The sequence below is a fragment of the Aulonocara stuartgranti genome (assembly GCF_965226115.1).
Source record: "Aulonocara stuartgranti genome assembly, chromosome: 19".
Classification (NCBI taxonomy): Eukaryota; Metazoa; Chordata; class Actinopteri; order Cichliformes; family Cichlidae; genus Aulonocara; species Aulonocara stuartgranti.
Window position 1 is genome coordinate 22,004,695 of NC_138955.1, and position 15,791 is coordinate 22,020,485.

The 15,791-nt window shown below is 47.2% G+C and overlaps 1 protein-coding gene across 3 annotated transcripts in view; it reads right to left on the reverse strand.

Annotated features, from left to right (window-relative positions):
- The window catches only part of mapkbp1 (mitogen-activated protein kinase binding protein 1), a 31,163-nt gene that overhangs the window by 828 nt on the left and 14,544 nt on the right, over nucleotides 1-15,791 (reverse strand). Inside the window, exons 10-29 of one of the 3 annotated variants that reach the window (XM_082515949.1) lie at nucleotides 15,142-15,288; nucleotides 14,863-15,068; nucleotides 14,691-14,782; nucleotides 12,383-12,508; nucleotides 12,214-12,284; nucleotides 11,864-11,985; nucleotides 10,909-10,984; nucleotides 10,718-10,829; nucleotides 10,506-10,569; nucleotides 6,979-7,107; nucleotides 6,638-6,756; nucleotides 6,515-6,546; nucleotides 5,266-5,403; nucleotides 5,073-5,183; nucleotides 4,527-4,630; nucleotides 4,320-4,447; nucleotides 4,059-4,229; nucleotides 3,861-3,942; nucleotides 3,226-3,629; nucleotides 93-800 (exon numbers count right to left, since the gene is read on the reverse strand). In XM_082515949.1, coding sequence (XP_082372075.1) covers nucleotides 93-800; nucleotides 3,226-3,629; nucleotides 3,861-3,942; nucleotides 4,059-4,229; nucleotides 4,320-4,447; nucleotides 4,527-4,630; nucleotides 5,073-5,183; nucleotides 5,266-5,403; nucleotides 6,515-6,546; nucleotides 6,638-6,756; nucleotides 6,979-7,107; nucleotides 10,506-10,569; nucleotides 10,718-10,829; nucleotides 10,909-10,984; nucleotides 11,864-11,985; nucleotides 12,214-12,284; nucleotides 12,383-12,508; nucleotides 14,691-14,782; nucleotides 14,863-15,068; nucleotides 15,142-15,288 — 3,142 coding nt within the window. Of the gene's footprint in view, nucleotide 1; nucleotides 801-3,225; nucleotides 3,630-3,860; nucleotides 3,943-4,058; nucleotides 4,230-4,319; nucleotides 4,448-4,526; nucleotides 4,631-5,072; nucleotides 5,184-5,265; nucleotides 5,407-6,514; nucleotides 6,547-6,637; nucleotides 6,757-6,978; nucleotides 7,108-10,505; nucleotides 10,570-10,717; nucleotides 10,830-10,908; nucleotides 10,985-11,863; nucleotides 11,986-12,213; nucleotides 12,285-12,382; nucleotides 12,509-14,690; nucleotides 14,783-14,862; nucleotides 15,069-15,141; nucleotides 15,289-15,791 lie in introns of all 3 variants that reach the window. The other 2 variants (XM_082515948.1, XM_082515950.1) reach the window with 2 other exon arrangements.

Here is a 15,791-nt window from a genome sequence, read left to right on the forward strand (position 1 = left end):
CCCGTCACACAGGAGAGGAAGGGTGAGGAGGAGGAGGAGCCAAAGAGATGACAGGATGAAGGGATGAAGAGGAGGAGGGTTAGAGTCCAAACCTGCGTCGTCCATCTGCCCGGCGCCGCCGTCTGTAGGAGGCCCCGCTTCTTGTCGTGCGGGAGTCAGGGGGGAGACGGATACCGGAGGAGGCTGCGAGGAGGATGAGGACACCGTTGAGAAAGGGGGGAGGGAGGGTTTGTCAGGAAGCGGCCTGCTGCTACTGGAGACGCGAGCCTGGAGACAGCGGGTGGGTGGGGGCATCTGGTTACCATGGTTCCCCAGAAACGAGGAGCAAGACGAAGAGACGACAACTGGGACCACAGCTGCGTGAGGGGGCGTGGCCAGAGTAACAGAGGGAACCACGGCGACAACAGGAGGTGGAGTCTCTTTGATTTGAGATGAAGGAGTCGGTGATGTCACTGCCAGGTCGTCAGTGGGTTCGGGGACGTTAAGGCCATCGCCCATGGAGACAGAGCGGGACATCTTAGCCATGGAGCTGGCGGTGGGGCTCATGTAGGAGCGCGGCCCCGATGCAGTCAGGGAGGATGACGAAGACTTCCTCGGGGTGGTGGCGGCCAGAGCGGCAGCAGTTTCCTGTGATGGGGACCTCGGGGAGGCAGGGCTTGGTCTCTGAAGGGGAGGTGCCGTAGATGGGGGGCGTCTGGGGGTGCTGGGAAGGGTGACGGGACGCTCAGGGGGAAGGAGCAGCTGAGGGGGCACCTCCTCTCTGAAGGGACGAGAGATCATCTGGGAGATGGCGGAGTCACCTGATGATGAGAGAGACAGGAAGTGATGTAATTAGGTCCAACAAAACATGTAAACTCAGAGTAACACTGAGACCGTTTCCCCCCGTGGCCCTCCGTGTTTTTAATCTCCAGTGTGTGAACTGACTCTAACGAATAGTCGAGACCTTCTCTGATTAGTTCAACAGTCTGCGGAGTAGCTAACGAGTTGGAGTCACAACACAGAAACTCTGACATCACACAGCAAGCTAACGTTAGCTAACACTAGCCATAAGCCAGCCCGTTTAGAGTAAAAGATCCTGCAGACTGAAATGTTGCTGATATACAAATATTTCAAAACTTGAGTCGGAGGAAATAGTGTGAAACAAGCTGTGAGCCATCTTTGCAGTAACATCTTATCCTGAGAGCTGGAACTGGACACTTTCAGGTAACGTCATGAACTGCCACCAAATTTATGCAGTGTGTTAAATTCTTGCCAGCTAACGTGAGCTGCTTGTTAACGCATAAAGCAGGGGCGTCAAACTCAAGGCCAACTTCAGGTCGCGGGCCAAAGAAGATAAACATTTATTGAACACTAAAACAATGTTTTTTAAACATAAATGTGAATAAAAACAGACAGGAATATTATTACAGATTAAATAAATTTAAAAAAATAAACTTTAACTTTAAATATTTTGCTCTTCATAAAAATATATCCTGTCAAAATTATGCAAGTTAGAAATATGAACATGCTGCCAAAACCCTAGAAAAAATAAATGAGAGCAAACACAAGGTTGGAGCCGCATGTAGACGGAGCTGGGCGTTGCTGCAGGAGTGGAGCTAATAAACTGTGTGGGCCATTCAGTGTCGTACTTTCCCTGAGTGCATCATTACACTGCATCTGAATCTGCACAGGTGCAGCTCAGCAAAGTGCGCTGACTTGGTTCAACATTACTGCAACAGGGAAAGTGAGGCAGGTTGCACTGGTGCATTTGTGACAGCTTCACTTTGTTATTTTGCTCTGGTGACAAACGTCTGCTGAAATGTCAGATTCTTCTTTAGCTCTTCTACTTCCTGTAGTTTCTGCGTTTAGGTTTTTCAGCTTATCCTGACGTCAAAGGAGCTTGGAAAGAAAAGCGTCTGGACTTCTTTGATTTGCTTGAAGACGTTTCACCTCTCATCCGAGAAGCTTCTTCAGTTCTAAGGTTCACAAGCGCATGGCACAACACAGAAGAGCCACCTCCACAGGACAAGACTCTGCAGTCCATCTGCATCTAAAGGTCAAAGGTCACTCTTTCGAGGATGCCAACGTTCACATTTTGGACAGAGAGGACAGATGGTTTGAAAGAGGAGTGAAAGAAGCATCTATGTCCACTGTGAGCGACCATCTTTGAACAGAGGCGGGGGTTTACGACACCAACTCTCTGCCATCTATAATCCAGTTTTGAGTTCCCTCCCCAGACGCCTTAACGCCCACTCACATCCTGGGCCGTCTGACCTCAGGAAATCACATGATAGGGTGGGGCCAGGTTTCACAATGAACTCACCCGAAACTCTGGCTGATTGGGACCCACACCCAGTTTCACACCTTGGGTCAGGCGATTAGAGGATCATCAGGGGGTCCTTTTGTCCCTCTGTGGGGGGTTACTCCCACTAGGTTATATCTGGGACTCTCCACCATTTGACCTTAGAACTGAAGAAGCTTCTCGGATGAGAGGTGAAACGTCTTCAAGCAACTTAAAGAAGTCCAGACGCTTTTCTTTGCAAGCTCCTTTGACTACGATGACCTGGATGACTGAGAACCTTCACAGACAGCTTATCCTGATGTTTTGTCTCGTAGTGCCGTCTTAAATTAAATTCCTTCATTACAGCCACATTAGCTCCACTAATAAGACACACGGGTTTACCAGCCTGTCTGTAAACATATATTTAGCCTCCCACTGGCGCTGAAAGGCTCTGCTTTCAGAATCAACTTTTCTCTCCACCATTGTGAGCAGCTAGCTTCAATAACAGAAGTTTGACTTGATTGACGTGGGAATGTTCCCAGTTAGCCTAGCCAAGGAGGATGCAGCGCTGCATTATGGGATCTGTAGTTTGTATATTATTAGCGCCTCATATCGCCGGGCCATGCATAACAATAATAATAACTCTGTATAAAATGATCTCGCAGATGTGATGTGGCCCGCGGGCCTTGACTTTGACACATGTGGCATAAATGAAGTTAACAGAGCCACAGTGCTAACTTATATCAAACAGCGTTGGTTTTACTGGCTCAAATCAAAGACGTAACATTTAATTTCTACAGTCACAGCCAACGTGGGTGTGGTTAGCCTGCTAGCTTTAATTTAGCTTCTTTATGTCCAGGTGAGCGCTCATACTCAGGTGTACAGTGTATGCAGCTGCTTGGGGGTCCACAGTCTCTTTTGGTTCTTGTGCTGTTTACCTGTTTGTGTGGTGATCTGAGTGTTACCTGTGTCAGTCAGCAGGCTGTGGACTGACTGAGCCTTTCGAAGTCCAGCAGAGTTCAGATGGGAGGCAGCAGCCCGGGCTGTCGGTCCCTGGTTCCTCCTGCACTCCACTGCAGTTTGGGCCTTCTTCTTGAGCGGGGAGGGTCGGTGGACCTGCTGGGTCGAGGGGGTCTCCTCCTCTAGGATGCGGAGCTGGTTTGAACCATGGGGAGGCTGGGCTTGGTCCTGAAATGAGGTGGCCTGAGCCTGGTTCTGTTTTTGGGTTTGGTCCTGGGTCCACGGCACCTTCCCGTCCTGCCTCTGGCTCTCTTCCATCAGAGGTCGGACCTCGGAGACCAGCGGACGAGTCTTTGGCTCCCCCGCACCAGCCCCCGAGGTCCGAGATGGGAGAGGAAGCACGGTCCGGCTGAGAGAGCGAGAGAAAAAAGGTCTGAGTGATCTACCACACGTGTGCGTGGAGACCCCACAGAGTCAGTGTTCAGGCCACACTGTGTCTACAACAAGTATTCTCCTGTCCCATAGCTGAGCTGCACGTCTGCATTCAGGAAGCTGTTATCGTTTTTCAATAAAGTTTGGTTTAAATGGACCTGTGTGTGTGTGTGTGTAATTATTGACCTGTGTGTGACGGTAATCCTACCTTGTGGCTGTGCTTTGGGTGAGGAACCTGGACGAGATGCTCAGACTCTCACTGGAGCTGTGAGACGCTCTGCTCGGACTTCCTGTCAACACACAGGTCACATGTTCAGGTGTAGGTGAGTCTGCTGTGATTCAAATCCTGTCGCTTAGGACTGGGAGGAAAAATGCTGAAATCAGTTGCTAAGCTCTGCCGCCGTACCTGAGGCAGAAAGGTCAGCGAGCGTCACAAAGTGCTCCTTCAGGAACGCCTCCTGGTCGGGAGTCTGGGGTACGGGTTTCCTGCACTCCCCGCCACCTGGTCCTCTGTCTTCCTCGTCCTCCAGCTCAGAGGAGTTTCCGTCCATGCTGAGAAGCTCTGTGGGCTCCGAGTCTGATGGGCAGAAGAAGAGGGTTGGGCTGATAAAGACAGGTGAGAGGAAGCAGCAGCGAGGCGGCTCACAGACAGGTGAGTGCATCTCACCGTATCCTGCAGGTTTGCTGGGACTCGACAGTCTGGAGCTGAATCCCAGCGAGCAGCCGCTGTCGGGACTCGGTTTGTCCGGCCGTGCACCTTCAGCAGCAGGACACGCCTCCTTCACCTGGAACTCACTGACAGCAGGGGGAGGGGCTTATTTGCTGGTAAAAGCTAACGTCATCTGTGAATTCTCAGGACAGGAAGCAGTCCTACCTGCCTGCCAGGCTCACTCTGTCCTCCCATTGGTCCGGATACAGCACTGGGTTCTCTCTGTCTGCGCTCTGATTGGACAGGAGGATAAACTCTGGTCTGTGTACCTGTATGTACAGGATGACATCACACATCTGAGTAAGGTTCAGCTCACAGTGCCCTTCAGAGCTGGAGCCACAAAGCAGCATCAAACCCACGAAGAACTTCCTGCTGTTACTCAGTGGTTCAATCCCAGTCTGCACGCCAAGTATAACTGGGCAAGATACTGAATCCATCGGAGTGTTAATGTTAGACAGGAAGTGTGTGACTGTATAAGGGAGGGAGACAGGAAGGGTGAGGCGGAGCGAGAGAGAGACAGGGTGTGCGGCAGAGAGAGGGTGTGGGAGTCTGTCTCTCTCCCCACACCAGCGTGTGGGAGCGACAGGGTGTGAGTGAGAGAGAAACAGGGTGTGGGGCAGAGAGAGAGTGTGGGGGAGGGGCTTATTAATTTTTTTTACCAGCTGCGCCCCTCCCAGATCACAGTGAGAGACGCCCCTGACATACACAAACCTGCAGGCTGATGGTGCTCCCAAGCTCCTGATTGGTCCTGTGAAGCTCCTCCGCACCTTGACCCTTCCTCATCTTGCTGCAGTGGGAGTGGCTAACATCAAGTGGGCGTGTCTTCACAGAATAAACAGGACCGTTAATGCTAGTTAATCACTTGCGGGTGTTTTTTTTGAATAGTGTCTCTGAGTGTCCTGACCTCCGCCTGCTTGTCGGGGCAGAAAGAGTCCAGCAGTCTCAGGTCCAGCATGGACTTCACCATCAGAACCCCGTCAGCGTCGCACATCCTCCTGGACCAGCGCCGGCGAGGGAGTCGCGCCCCAGATAAGCCCCCATCCTGCTGAGTCACAAACAGAAGCCCTTCAAATATCTGCTTGGGTTACATCATCAGATCATATTTTAAACATTAGTTCAGTTCTCAAACCCAGCAGCTGTCTGTTATACATTTGAGTGTTCGTTCTAACGTCACACCTGTTGTTACATACGTACTATGTTTATTAGAGGAGCTTAACTTGTTTCTGTCATAGAGCTTATTAGACATAAATATGTAAATGCAAATTTTGCCGATGAGCTTAAGATACTTTAAAAAAAACAAAAAACAAACAAAAAAAAACTATCTTTTTATCTGAAGTCGGATTTAACGAGGTGGAGCTTTAGGCCTAATGAACAGAATCAATAACGATCTACCACGCCTGCTTTATCTTTTCCAAACTCTCCCCACTGAAATCCCGAAACAACAATTCGTGGAATGGGACAAGATAGTTTCCCGCTATTTATGGTTGGGGAAAAAACCCAGTACAGTACACTACAATTACCAAAGGACAGGGGCAGTCCATATTTACCATGTCTGAAGGACTGTTATTATTCTGCCCGGCTACGGCCATGAGTTTGTTTATGTGATTCTTTGTTTAAATCTCGGTGGAAAGACACAGAAGAACGAGCTACTAATGGCCCTCCAATCCAAGCCATAGTAGCAGACGGTAAACTAAAGTCGCGTTTGAAAGATCCTGATGATCCCTGGATAAAATCAACTTTTAAGATCTGGAAGGAGGTGTGCCGAGAGAACAAGCTTAACAAGGCAGAATTGATGCTAAGATGGTTTGCTTTTGGTACAGGGTTCCCGCCCAACCAGGGTGACATCATCATAATAATCATGATAATAATAAATTAGAGAAATACAACTGGGAACTATTACTTACATCTTACTACAGTTTTGAGAAATTGAAATTCTGTTGGCTATTTGCATGTTGTAAAGTTCCTTCTGTAAATTCTTTGTACAAGATCGCCAATGAAAACTACAAATATATAAAAAAACAACAACTCTCTCTCACGAGGACTGACTCGCTAGAGCGCCCCCTTCAGGTAAAAACCATTTAATGAGCTGCTTCATCCCAACAACGAAACAGAATGAAATAATCAGTTAAAGGTCAAAGGTCACATGCACCAACCTTCCTGCTGCTGTACACCTCATCAGACGCCTCTGAGGGGAAGAAACAAGAAACGTTGTCAGTGCAGGTTAAAGGTCACCTGACCTCTGACAAATCCATCGAGTCATTCAATTTCTAACACACCTGTTTCCTGTTGCACATTTCCTGCTGTGTCCGAGTACGGACAGCCAAGCTCCTCCCCCTCCTCCTCCTCCTTGTCACTGTCAGACAACATGGTGACCACAGGAGTCGTTGACGCCTCCCTGCCGCACAAACACTTAAGTTCAAGTCAGCACGCAGAGCCGCGACCATGTGACCTCACACCAGGATTCAGGACAGAGGTCACAGAGGTCAAGCTCACTGCAGGTTATTTTATTTTAAATCAGGCTGACTGTGGGTCAGGTTTTTTGTTTTCATGGATGCGTTTGATCGCAGAGTTTGGTTTGTTTTCTTCAGGTGAGTCTGAACATCATCATCACGTTTACCTGAGCTTCACGGCTCGCTGCTGAGGTGCACTCTGGGAACTGGGATTGCTGCAGGGGGGTCTAAGGTCAGCGAGACGCTGCCTCATCCTGATGGTGAGCTCTGGACTCAGACGCCACACGAAGATACAGCTACACACACGCACACACACAGACATACACGTGTGTATTTATATCCTTGTGGGGACACCTCATTGACATAATGTTTTCCCTAGCCGCTTACCCTGACCCTGACCCTAAACATAACCATAACCATAACCTAATTGTGACCTTTTTTCAACCATCTTTGTTCTGTTAATGGAATGAAACTTCCCACAGGTGTGTATTTTTCTCAGATTTTTTAATTTTCAACATCAGCTCCTTAATAATGTCAATAATATTCACTGTACACCAAATTGTTCCTCTTGACTCTATCGTGGCCATTTTTGGCCAATTGAAACCCATTATAACCACCTTTATTGAGTCCTTGTTATTGACAGTACTATATCATGTGATTTAGGTCAAATTGCTTTCATTCTGAACTCAACACAAAAAAAATTGTAGTTTTTAATGTTTTTTACCAAATTACATCATTTACCCATTTTTGGCCAATCAAGCGATTTCATGTAATATTCTGAGTTTCTAGTAGCGGCCTTTGATGGCCTACCACACTCCAATGGACCAGAATAATGAAACAATTTTGACATAGGTTTGGTCTTAAGGATCTAATAGTTTGTGTTTGTGCATGACATTGCAGCACAAACATGTATTTGCAAGATAGACTGGAATAAATAATGATGCATCAAACATTACATAGCTTTACATTACAATGAGCTTTGAGGTTCCCAGTCAAACTTAGCTTTGAAGCGCATGTTAAAAGCACTTTTACTCTTGTATTTTTCATAAAAGATACCATACCCAAAATATTAACTCTAGAAATCATTTATTCTGGCTATATGGCAAGAAAGTCATCACTGCTTCAAGCACTGTCTGTATGATGGTCAGAGAGCAAGGACAGCAAGCAGTCCTCTGTCCTTGAAGAAAAGACATCTGCCCAAGATGAAGAAACTTCCTCTCCAGAAAATGAGGGGACAATCTCCAAAGAGGCTGACTGCATCACCACTGATGTTGAGTACTAGCCATTGCCTGAATCCTCTTCTTTGGGGGAGGATTGGGGTCAAGGGGCATGGAGGTGGAGGCCAAGCAGCTGATGGAAAAGAACATAGGAGCATTTTCTGAGACCGAGGAGCCGGTGACTGAGTGGATCCCTAGTGAAAGGAAAACCATGTGGGTCCCACAACTGAAGAGAGACTGCTCTACAATCCAGTACCCACTGGTATCAAACCAGGAGTCACCCTGTATGCCGTTTCCTGCATTAGCAGCCTGAGATCTACTTTTGACTTTTTTTATAACAAAGGAGATCTTTTGGCTGCTGTGCACCCTTACACGGGAGGTGAAGGTGTGAGGATTGGAGGATTATAGATGAAGTGGAGATGTGAGCCTACACCAGAATAAAGCAATACATAGCATGTTGGATGACAACACTGGAAGTTCTCAAGAAGTAAAAAAAGGCATGGGGTTCAGACTCCAACTGACGGAGGAGCTCCGAGGACAACGTCTTTCCTTCGGGCACCTTGGCAGAGGAACTCCTCAGATGAAAACTGGCCCAGAGCTTCCTCCCCAGCTCCTCCAGTTGCAACAGAGGAAGATTTTGTTGTCTGTCTTTGGCTTCACCAAAACTACCACAGCAATATCCCACATGCCAAAGCAACGGAGGAATGTGCTTCATTTGACAGCAACACACAAGGAACCAGCAGTCAGTGATGGGGAATAAAGGATGCGTGAAAGCAAGAGGCAATCCTGGACTACAATAGGCACAAATATTGCTTGGATAACTTAGAGGGTGTTGGCACCTCGAGTTGTAGCAGGAAAACTAACTGATGGCTGATGGCTCTTCTCTCCAATCTCCTGGATGTCTCGGGATACGATGCCTTTGTCCCACCGGAAACAAGTTCACTGAAGTGGGGGAGTCCTCTACAACCTACAGATGAAGAGTGATCCTGGGAGAGCTGGGACACATGCTGGTGACCTCAACAACTGCAAGACACCCTTGTCCCTGATTCTCAGCCACTTCTGCCATTGATCTCAAGATACAGTAGTCTGAACCAGAGTGTGACCCAGAGTGTGACCCACACCCCACCAACGAAATGAGAAGAAGGTGCAAAAGGTGCACCTCCAGGATTGGAACAGCAGCCCCTTGCACCAGGTGCAGAAAGTGTGCCTACAAAAACCACTCTACTGTGGCTAGTACATCCTGCTGCTAATGAAGATGCACACAGAAGCACACTGGAATATAAAGTTCAATCATTTTATTGGTCATTTCAGTGGTTATTTGGTCATTAAACTGCCTTTCTGGCCACTAACACACCATGTGTGATTTTCTTTTTGGCCATTCAACCCCCCCCCTCCAAAAAGAAAAAAAGTAAAAATAAATCACTGTTACTGACCTGCAATGATGATAAAAAAAAAATTAGGTTTCATCATTCATATGCTAAAAATGTGAACTTTATTACTATTTTTACTATAATAATACATAATCTGACTGGTATTCAAAGGGTATAATATCTGAATTTGAATTATATTTTGGTTTTAAAAAATCAAGTCAATGAAAGTAGAAAAATGTTTTAATATATATGAATTTTATAGCATTTTGTAAACATAAACAGGGGGTGGACATTTTTGGCCACGAACAAGCTGAGAGGGAGTTTTTTTGTTTTTCTGTCACTGCACAAAAAAACAAAGATGCATAAAACTCATTGATACTTTTAATTATTGCTACGCATCTAACCTCCACCATGGTTAGAAAATAAATCAGTTTGCATGTATTATTTAGAAAAAAATGGGGATTTTATGCTTTTATTCCTATTTAATTCATTACAATTATGTGATCTAACTGGTATTTAAAGGGTTAAAATTCCGGATTTGAATAAAATTTAGATTATCATGAACAGCACTGATGCTAATCTAAAAATTCAAGTAAAAAAAAGTGGAATTTTTTCTTAATATATATGAATTTTATAGCATTTTGTAAATGTAAACAAGGGGTGGCCATTTTTGGCCACGAACAAGCTGAGAGGGAGTTTTTATGCACAAAAATAACAATGCATTATAATCAGTGTTGATGTGAATCAATTACATGCCCCAGACTCTACTATTAATAATACAAGAAATTTCAGTAGCAATGCAATTATATAAAATTGCGAGATTTGAGGTTGTCTTCCAGCTAGTGCAGTGGGCAAACAAACTGGTGTTTAAAGGGTTAAAAAGTAATAATTATTTTATATTTATGACAAGAACTGAAGTTAGTTAAAAGCTTTATGCAGAAAAAATGGCAAAAAAACATAAAAATAATAAAAATTACAGACCTAATCTGTTGGTGGCCACTTTTGGCCACGAACAAGCTGAAAGGGTCGTGATTTTGAACAAACCCAGAGGGTTAATAAAGGTGTGGAGGGCTGTGGGTGGGTGCGGGGGGTTCAGGTGAGGCGTACCTGTCTCCTGACACGGTGATCAGGTGTCTGCAGTCATTGCTGAACTTTAACCCCGTTATGATCTCTGGAACAGGAAGAAAAAGGGCCAGATTTGAAATAACTTTACTGGAATCACAGCCGTGTGTAAAAGCTCTGGTTTTAAATAAAGCTTTGAAAGAACTGGCTCTGCTGTCAGCGGTCATTAATCGTGTCTGTAACTGACGGCGACTGACCCGAGTGTCCGAACATGGTGGCCACGCACTCTCCTGAGTACAGGTCGAAGATGCCAATGTTCTTGTCTGAGCAGGAGGTGGCGATGAAGAGCCCCGACGGGTCTATCTGCACCTGAGGACGCAAGAGGAGTCGGTTATTGTATGTCCCTGTTCCCATGGAAACATCATCATGGTACCCACACCTTTCTGACCTTAATGAGCGTCCCATCTTCGCCCTGAGAGCCTTTGTAGAGCTTCTTCTGTTTCCCGTTACTGATGTTAAAGATCCTGCAGGGTGAGACACAGCACTCCACCATCATCGTGATTATCATCATCATCGGCAGCAGTATTTACAAACTAAAAACATGATCCACAGACAGGAAGTGAGGGGATGAAGCGACCGGAGACCAGCTGCCACAGACCTCACCAGAAAAATAAAACTACTTCCTGGATGTAATGACACTTACAGCCATAAGGTGGCAGCAACGCACCTTAAAGCAGGAAGGAAGCTGCCGGAAGTTTGCATGGCAGTGAATGGGAGCGCCAGTAAAGGTTTAAATCCAAACAAACATGTGATACACCCGTGTGTATTTGTACACATTCATGTGTTTACATCCACAACGCGCAGGTATGTTCAGAAAACCAGCTCGAAGCTGAGAAACGCTTCCGTTTGGAGCTGCAGAAGGTTGAACAAGTCAACTCTGAACTAATCCCATCAAAACCATTCACAGGAACAGGAAACACCAGTGCAGGGGGCAGCATGACTGGTCGGATCGTCCCCACTGATAGATAATCAATACATGAAGCCTTTCCCCTAAAAGTGGGGCTTTTAATGTGAAAGTCATTTGGTTTCTGCTTCTCTGGGTTTGCTGCTTTTAATGTGAAATACTTTGGAAGGTGCTGTAAACATACAGAAGGAAGAAAGAACCCAGAGAGAAGGAGGAGGTGGTTAATCCTGCTACTCCCACTGGCTGCTGGGTAATCTGACTGATCTGAGCTAAAGGTGGATTAAAGTCCAGGCTCATCCAGCGTCTGATTGGCTGATTGCTAGTCACTTTTCAGTTCCAGCTTTGAAACGGCTTCTGCTGATCACTGACTAGACGCCTGCAGGCAGACTGCATCATGGGAGTTGTAGTTGGTCACAACCTTTCATCGGTCGGCCGTTACCTGATGCTGCGGTCCTGACAGCCCACCGCTGCGTACGTCCCGGTCGGCTCGACGTCCATGTCGTACAGCGTCGTCTTCCTGACGGCGTGATGCGTCCGCGTGAACTCCAATCCCTCCCCTGTCTGAGGAGGAGCAGAGAGAAGAGGAAGCACCACATGACCACGAAGTACCAGAAGGAGTTTATTTTACATCATTTCACCTGGAAACACGTGAACGAAAACTGCATTCAACTGACCTCGGATCAGTGACGGAGCCACGAGCGCGACACTCAGCAGTACTATTACTCCGCTACAGGTACTATTAATATGTTCAGAAGTACTAATGTGTACTCACACGGGCCTCTGTCTCACCTGCTGAGCCGTGCGAAAGTAGACACTCTTATCGGCGCCGCAGCTGATCATCCTCACCTTCCCCTCATTGGCTGACAGACAGGAAGAAGAACATCACAGGTTAGACGCTAGCAGCAAACTTACAGCAGCAAGGGGTAGAGGGTAAAAGAGGTCAAAGGTCAGACAGTACCAGCAAATCTGACGGCAGTGATGGAGGACGAGTGCTCATCCAGAGTCTGAACCAGGCTGTAATCTCTGCCCACATCCAGGACGTGGATCAGACGGTCCCGGCCGGCCGTGGCCAATAACTGGAGACCTGAGAGAGACGCGTAAATGTGGTTGGACCAACGTTCTCTTTAAACGCCCTTAAGTGTCACAACGGTGAACGGTCTGATCGCCGTAACGCCTACAAGACAAAGCTGAGGGAAACGTTAGCCCTTTATCGCTAACCTGCGTTTCTCCTTGTCTGACATCACATCACACAAGCCAATAGGAAGTCTGAGTGAACATTTTCACGCTGATATTTATCTCGGTGTTAAAAGGACCTGCTGTAATCAGCTGACTCAAAGCACAAAAGAGCCCCGCCCCCTCCCCCAATGCCTCGCTGCAGTCAAAAATAGAGTCCCCACAAACCGCCAAGGCGGGTGCACGCACACACACACACACACACAGCTGTGGCTTCATCTGTGTGACTCCAATAATCTAATGAACCTCTGGAGGAGGATGAAGACATGTCTGAAGGCCAGCATGGCGCTGCTATGGCGTTATTTTTGTGCCACTATTCTGAGTGCACGTAAAAAAAAGTTTGCAGGTGCAAGTGTTGCATTTTGAGGAGAAATTTATTTTCAGCAAAGAAAAGAATTTGAGTGAATAAAATTCATTGCTGCGTGCAAAAACTGTATTTCAGTGTTTGCTATTATACACACACACACACACACACACACACACACACACACACACACACACACACACACACACAACAGCAGCCCCTCTCGCTCAGTTTTTGCATTTGCGCCTGCTCGCAATGTGTTGCTCGCGCTCTCAACGTGTTGCTCGCGCTCTCAACATTTCTGCCTGTGCGTGCTCAACCCTTTTGTTTTGATTTTCTCAGATTTTTTTGCATCCAAGTCTGTGATTGGCTGGTTTTGTGGCACAAATATAACGGTGTAGAGAAAGAGTTGAGCGCACACGGGCAGAAATGTTGAGAGCGCGAGCAACACATTGTGTGTGTACGTGTGTGCACCTGCAAATTTTTTTTTTTACATGCGCTCAGAATAGTGGCACAAAAATAACGCATACGCTGCGGCCCAGCCACCACTGCACCACGTTAGCGTCTGCTTTTAGCCGTTCGCGATGGTAAAGTCAGTTATAACGAGCACCGTGTGGGTGTAAATCATGGAAGCACACGGCTGACTTTAACTACATTAGCTTATGTCAGCAGCTCTTCTCACAGATAAAACTCTCCCACTCTCTTTATAACTTTAGAGCGTCCTTTCACACAAAACAGAAAATGGTGTAAAACCAAACACACAGCAAAATGACCTCACTTTTACGCGTCCTGAAAATAAGGGCCAATTTACAGAAACACAAGTACTTTTATTTTGAAAATCTGAGGTCAGTCTTGCTAGTTGGATGTTGCAGGTTTATGTGGTGGAACACAGGAAATTCTCTCTGCAGGGACACCAACGGTCCAAAATGACTGAAAACCACAGACGGAGCCGGCTGTAAGTCAGAAAGGAACACTCACAACCACAGAAACACATAATTACACACATACCAATTTAACAAGCTCCAGTGGCATCACTTCCTGTAAAGAGATGTCGACTCAGCAAAAAGGACGAGCTTTTTGTTTTCCAAGAGGAAGAGAAACAAAGGACCTCGAGTCAGAGGACAACTAATCTGTAAGACTGAGCTCTGACCTTCAAAATCAAGTCAAACCAGCAGGGGGAGGGGCGGGGATAATGTCAGGTATCGTAAGCGTCTACGTTTCCTCCCTTTATGGCAGGGGTGTCCATCTCCATCTCCAGGCCTCGAGTGCCGGTGTCCTGCAGACGCGTCCCTGATTCAGCACAGCTGATTTAAATGGCTGAATGACCTCGTGTCCAGAGGCTGGACTCAGGTGTGTTGACCCAGGGTGAGATCTAAAACCTGCAGGACACCGGCCCTCGAGGCCTGGAGTTGGAACCCCTTCTTTAAGGGGTCCTTTCAGTAATCGTTGGCTGTACATTCAAGGCTTCATTAGCATGAGGAGAACATTTTTTACAATAAAGCTATGAATAAAACCCATTTCAAAATAAGAGCGGTGATGGAATATTTTAGTTTTCCATCAGGGAATAAAAACGGATGTTGGGTTTATAGCACAGCGTTAGTTTCACAGAGTGAAAATATCTTTAAAGTATTTATATCTTTTCTTTAGGATATATTTAAACTGTCTTCAAAAACTGAACTGTTTCCAGCGCTGCGTTGTGTTCCCGCACTGGTCTGGGATGGTTTCTCACCTGTGTCCGGTTTGGAGAACTCGAGGCAGAGGATGTCGGAGTCGTGAGCCTGAACGTTCAGAATTTCCGCCATGCCGTCTAGGTCGTGGATCCTAAAACACATCGACGTCACACCAACATCACACCAACGCACACGCACCTTTTCCGTGGCGACCTGCCCACCTCCACTCACCTGAGGATCCCTGTGCGATCTCCAGAGGCCAGGTGATGTCCATCGGGGCTGACTCTCAGGGTCCTAATGCCCGCTCTGCTCTGGTCCACCTGCTGCCCCTCTGTCACCGATGACCCCGCCTTCTCCGTACCCGCAGCAATGCTGACGCTCTCCGTGTCCAGGAGGCCAGTTACGTTGTCGTCCACGTACACGACCTTCTGCAGGTCCTGCGGGGACAGAGGCCATAGGTCAGTGTAGCACAGGTGTAGGTGTACGATGTGCAGGTGCGTGCTGTCCTACGTTGCTCAGGATGTTCCTGTGGAGGGCGCTGTGCCCGTCAATGCTCCACAGTCGGATGGTGTTATCTGAGGAGCAGGACAGGAAGGAGCCGCGGGGAAGGCACGTTTTACCACCTCCTCCTTTTTCTCCTCCACCCTCGGGGTACATCTGCACAACAGTGACAGGTGAGACACAGGTTAGCAGACTTTGTACGCACAGTAATCCAGAGTTTGGATTACTGTCCAAACTCTGGGTCCTGCTGTTGGGTGGAGGCGGCACAGCTGGAGGCAGAGTAATCCCCGCCTGGTGGATGATTTACTCACAGAGCTCAGAGTGTGGTTGGAGAGTAAAATTTTACCGAGGTTAGAGCTCACACCTGTGCACCACACCTGTACCCGTTTCCCCTCAGACGCTGAGCTTCACGACACACGTCTATAAACTTTAACCTGTCGGGAGGGCGTGACCGAGGCCAGGCTGTGCTCTGTTTGTGAGGTAGCACACTCGTTAGCTTTGTTTGGCAGTATGAACACGTCCGACACAAAACTACACAACGAGTAGCCGAGTCTGAGCTGCTGACGGTCTGAGAACCATCATCATCATCAACTTTATTTATAAAGCACTTTAAAACAACCACAGCTGACACAAAGTGCTGTACATTGGAACTGTAAAAT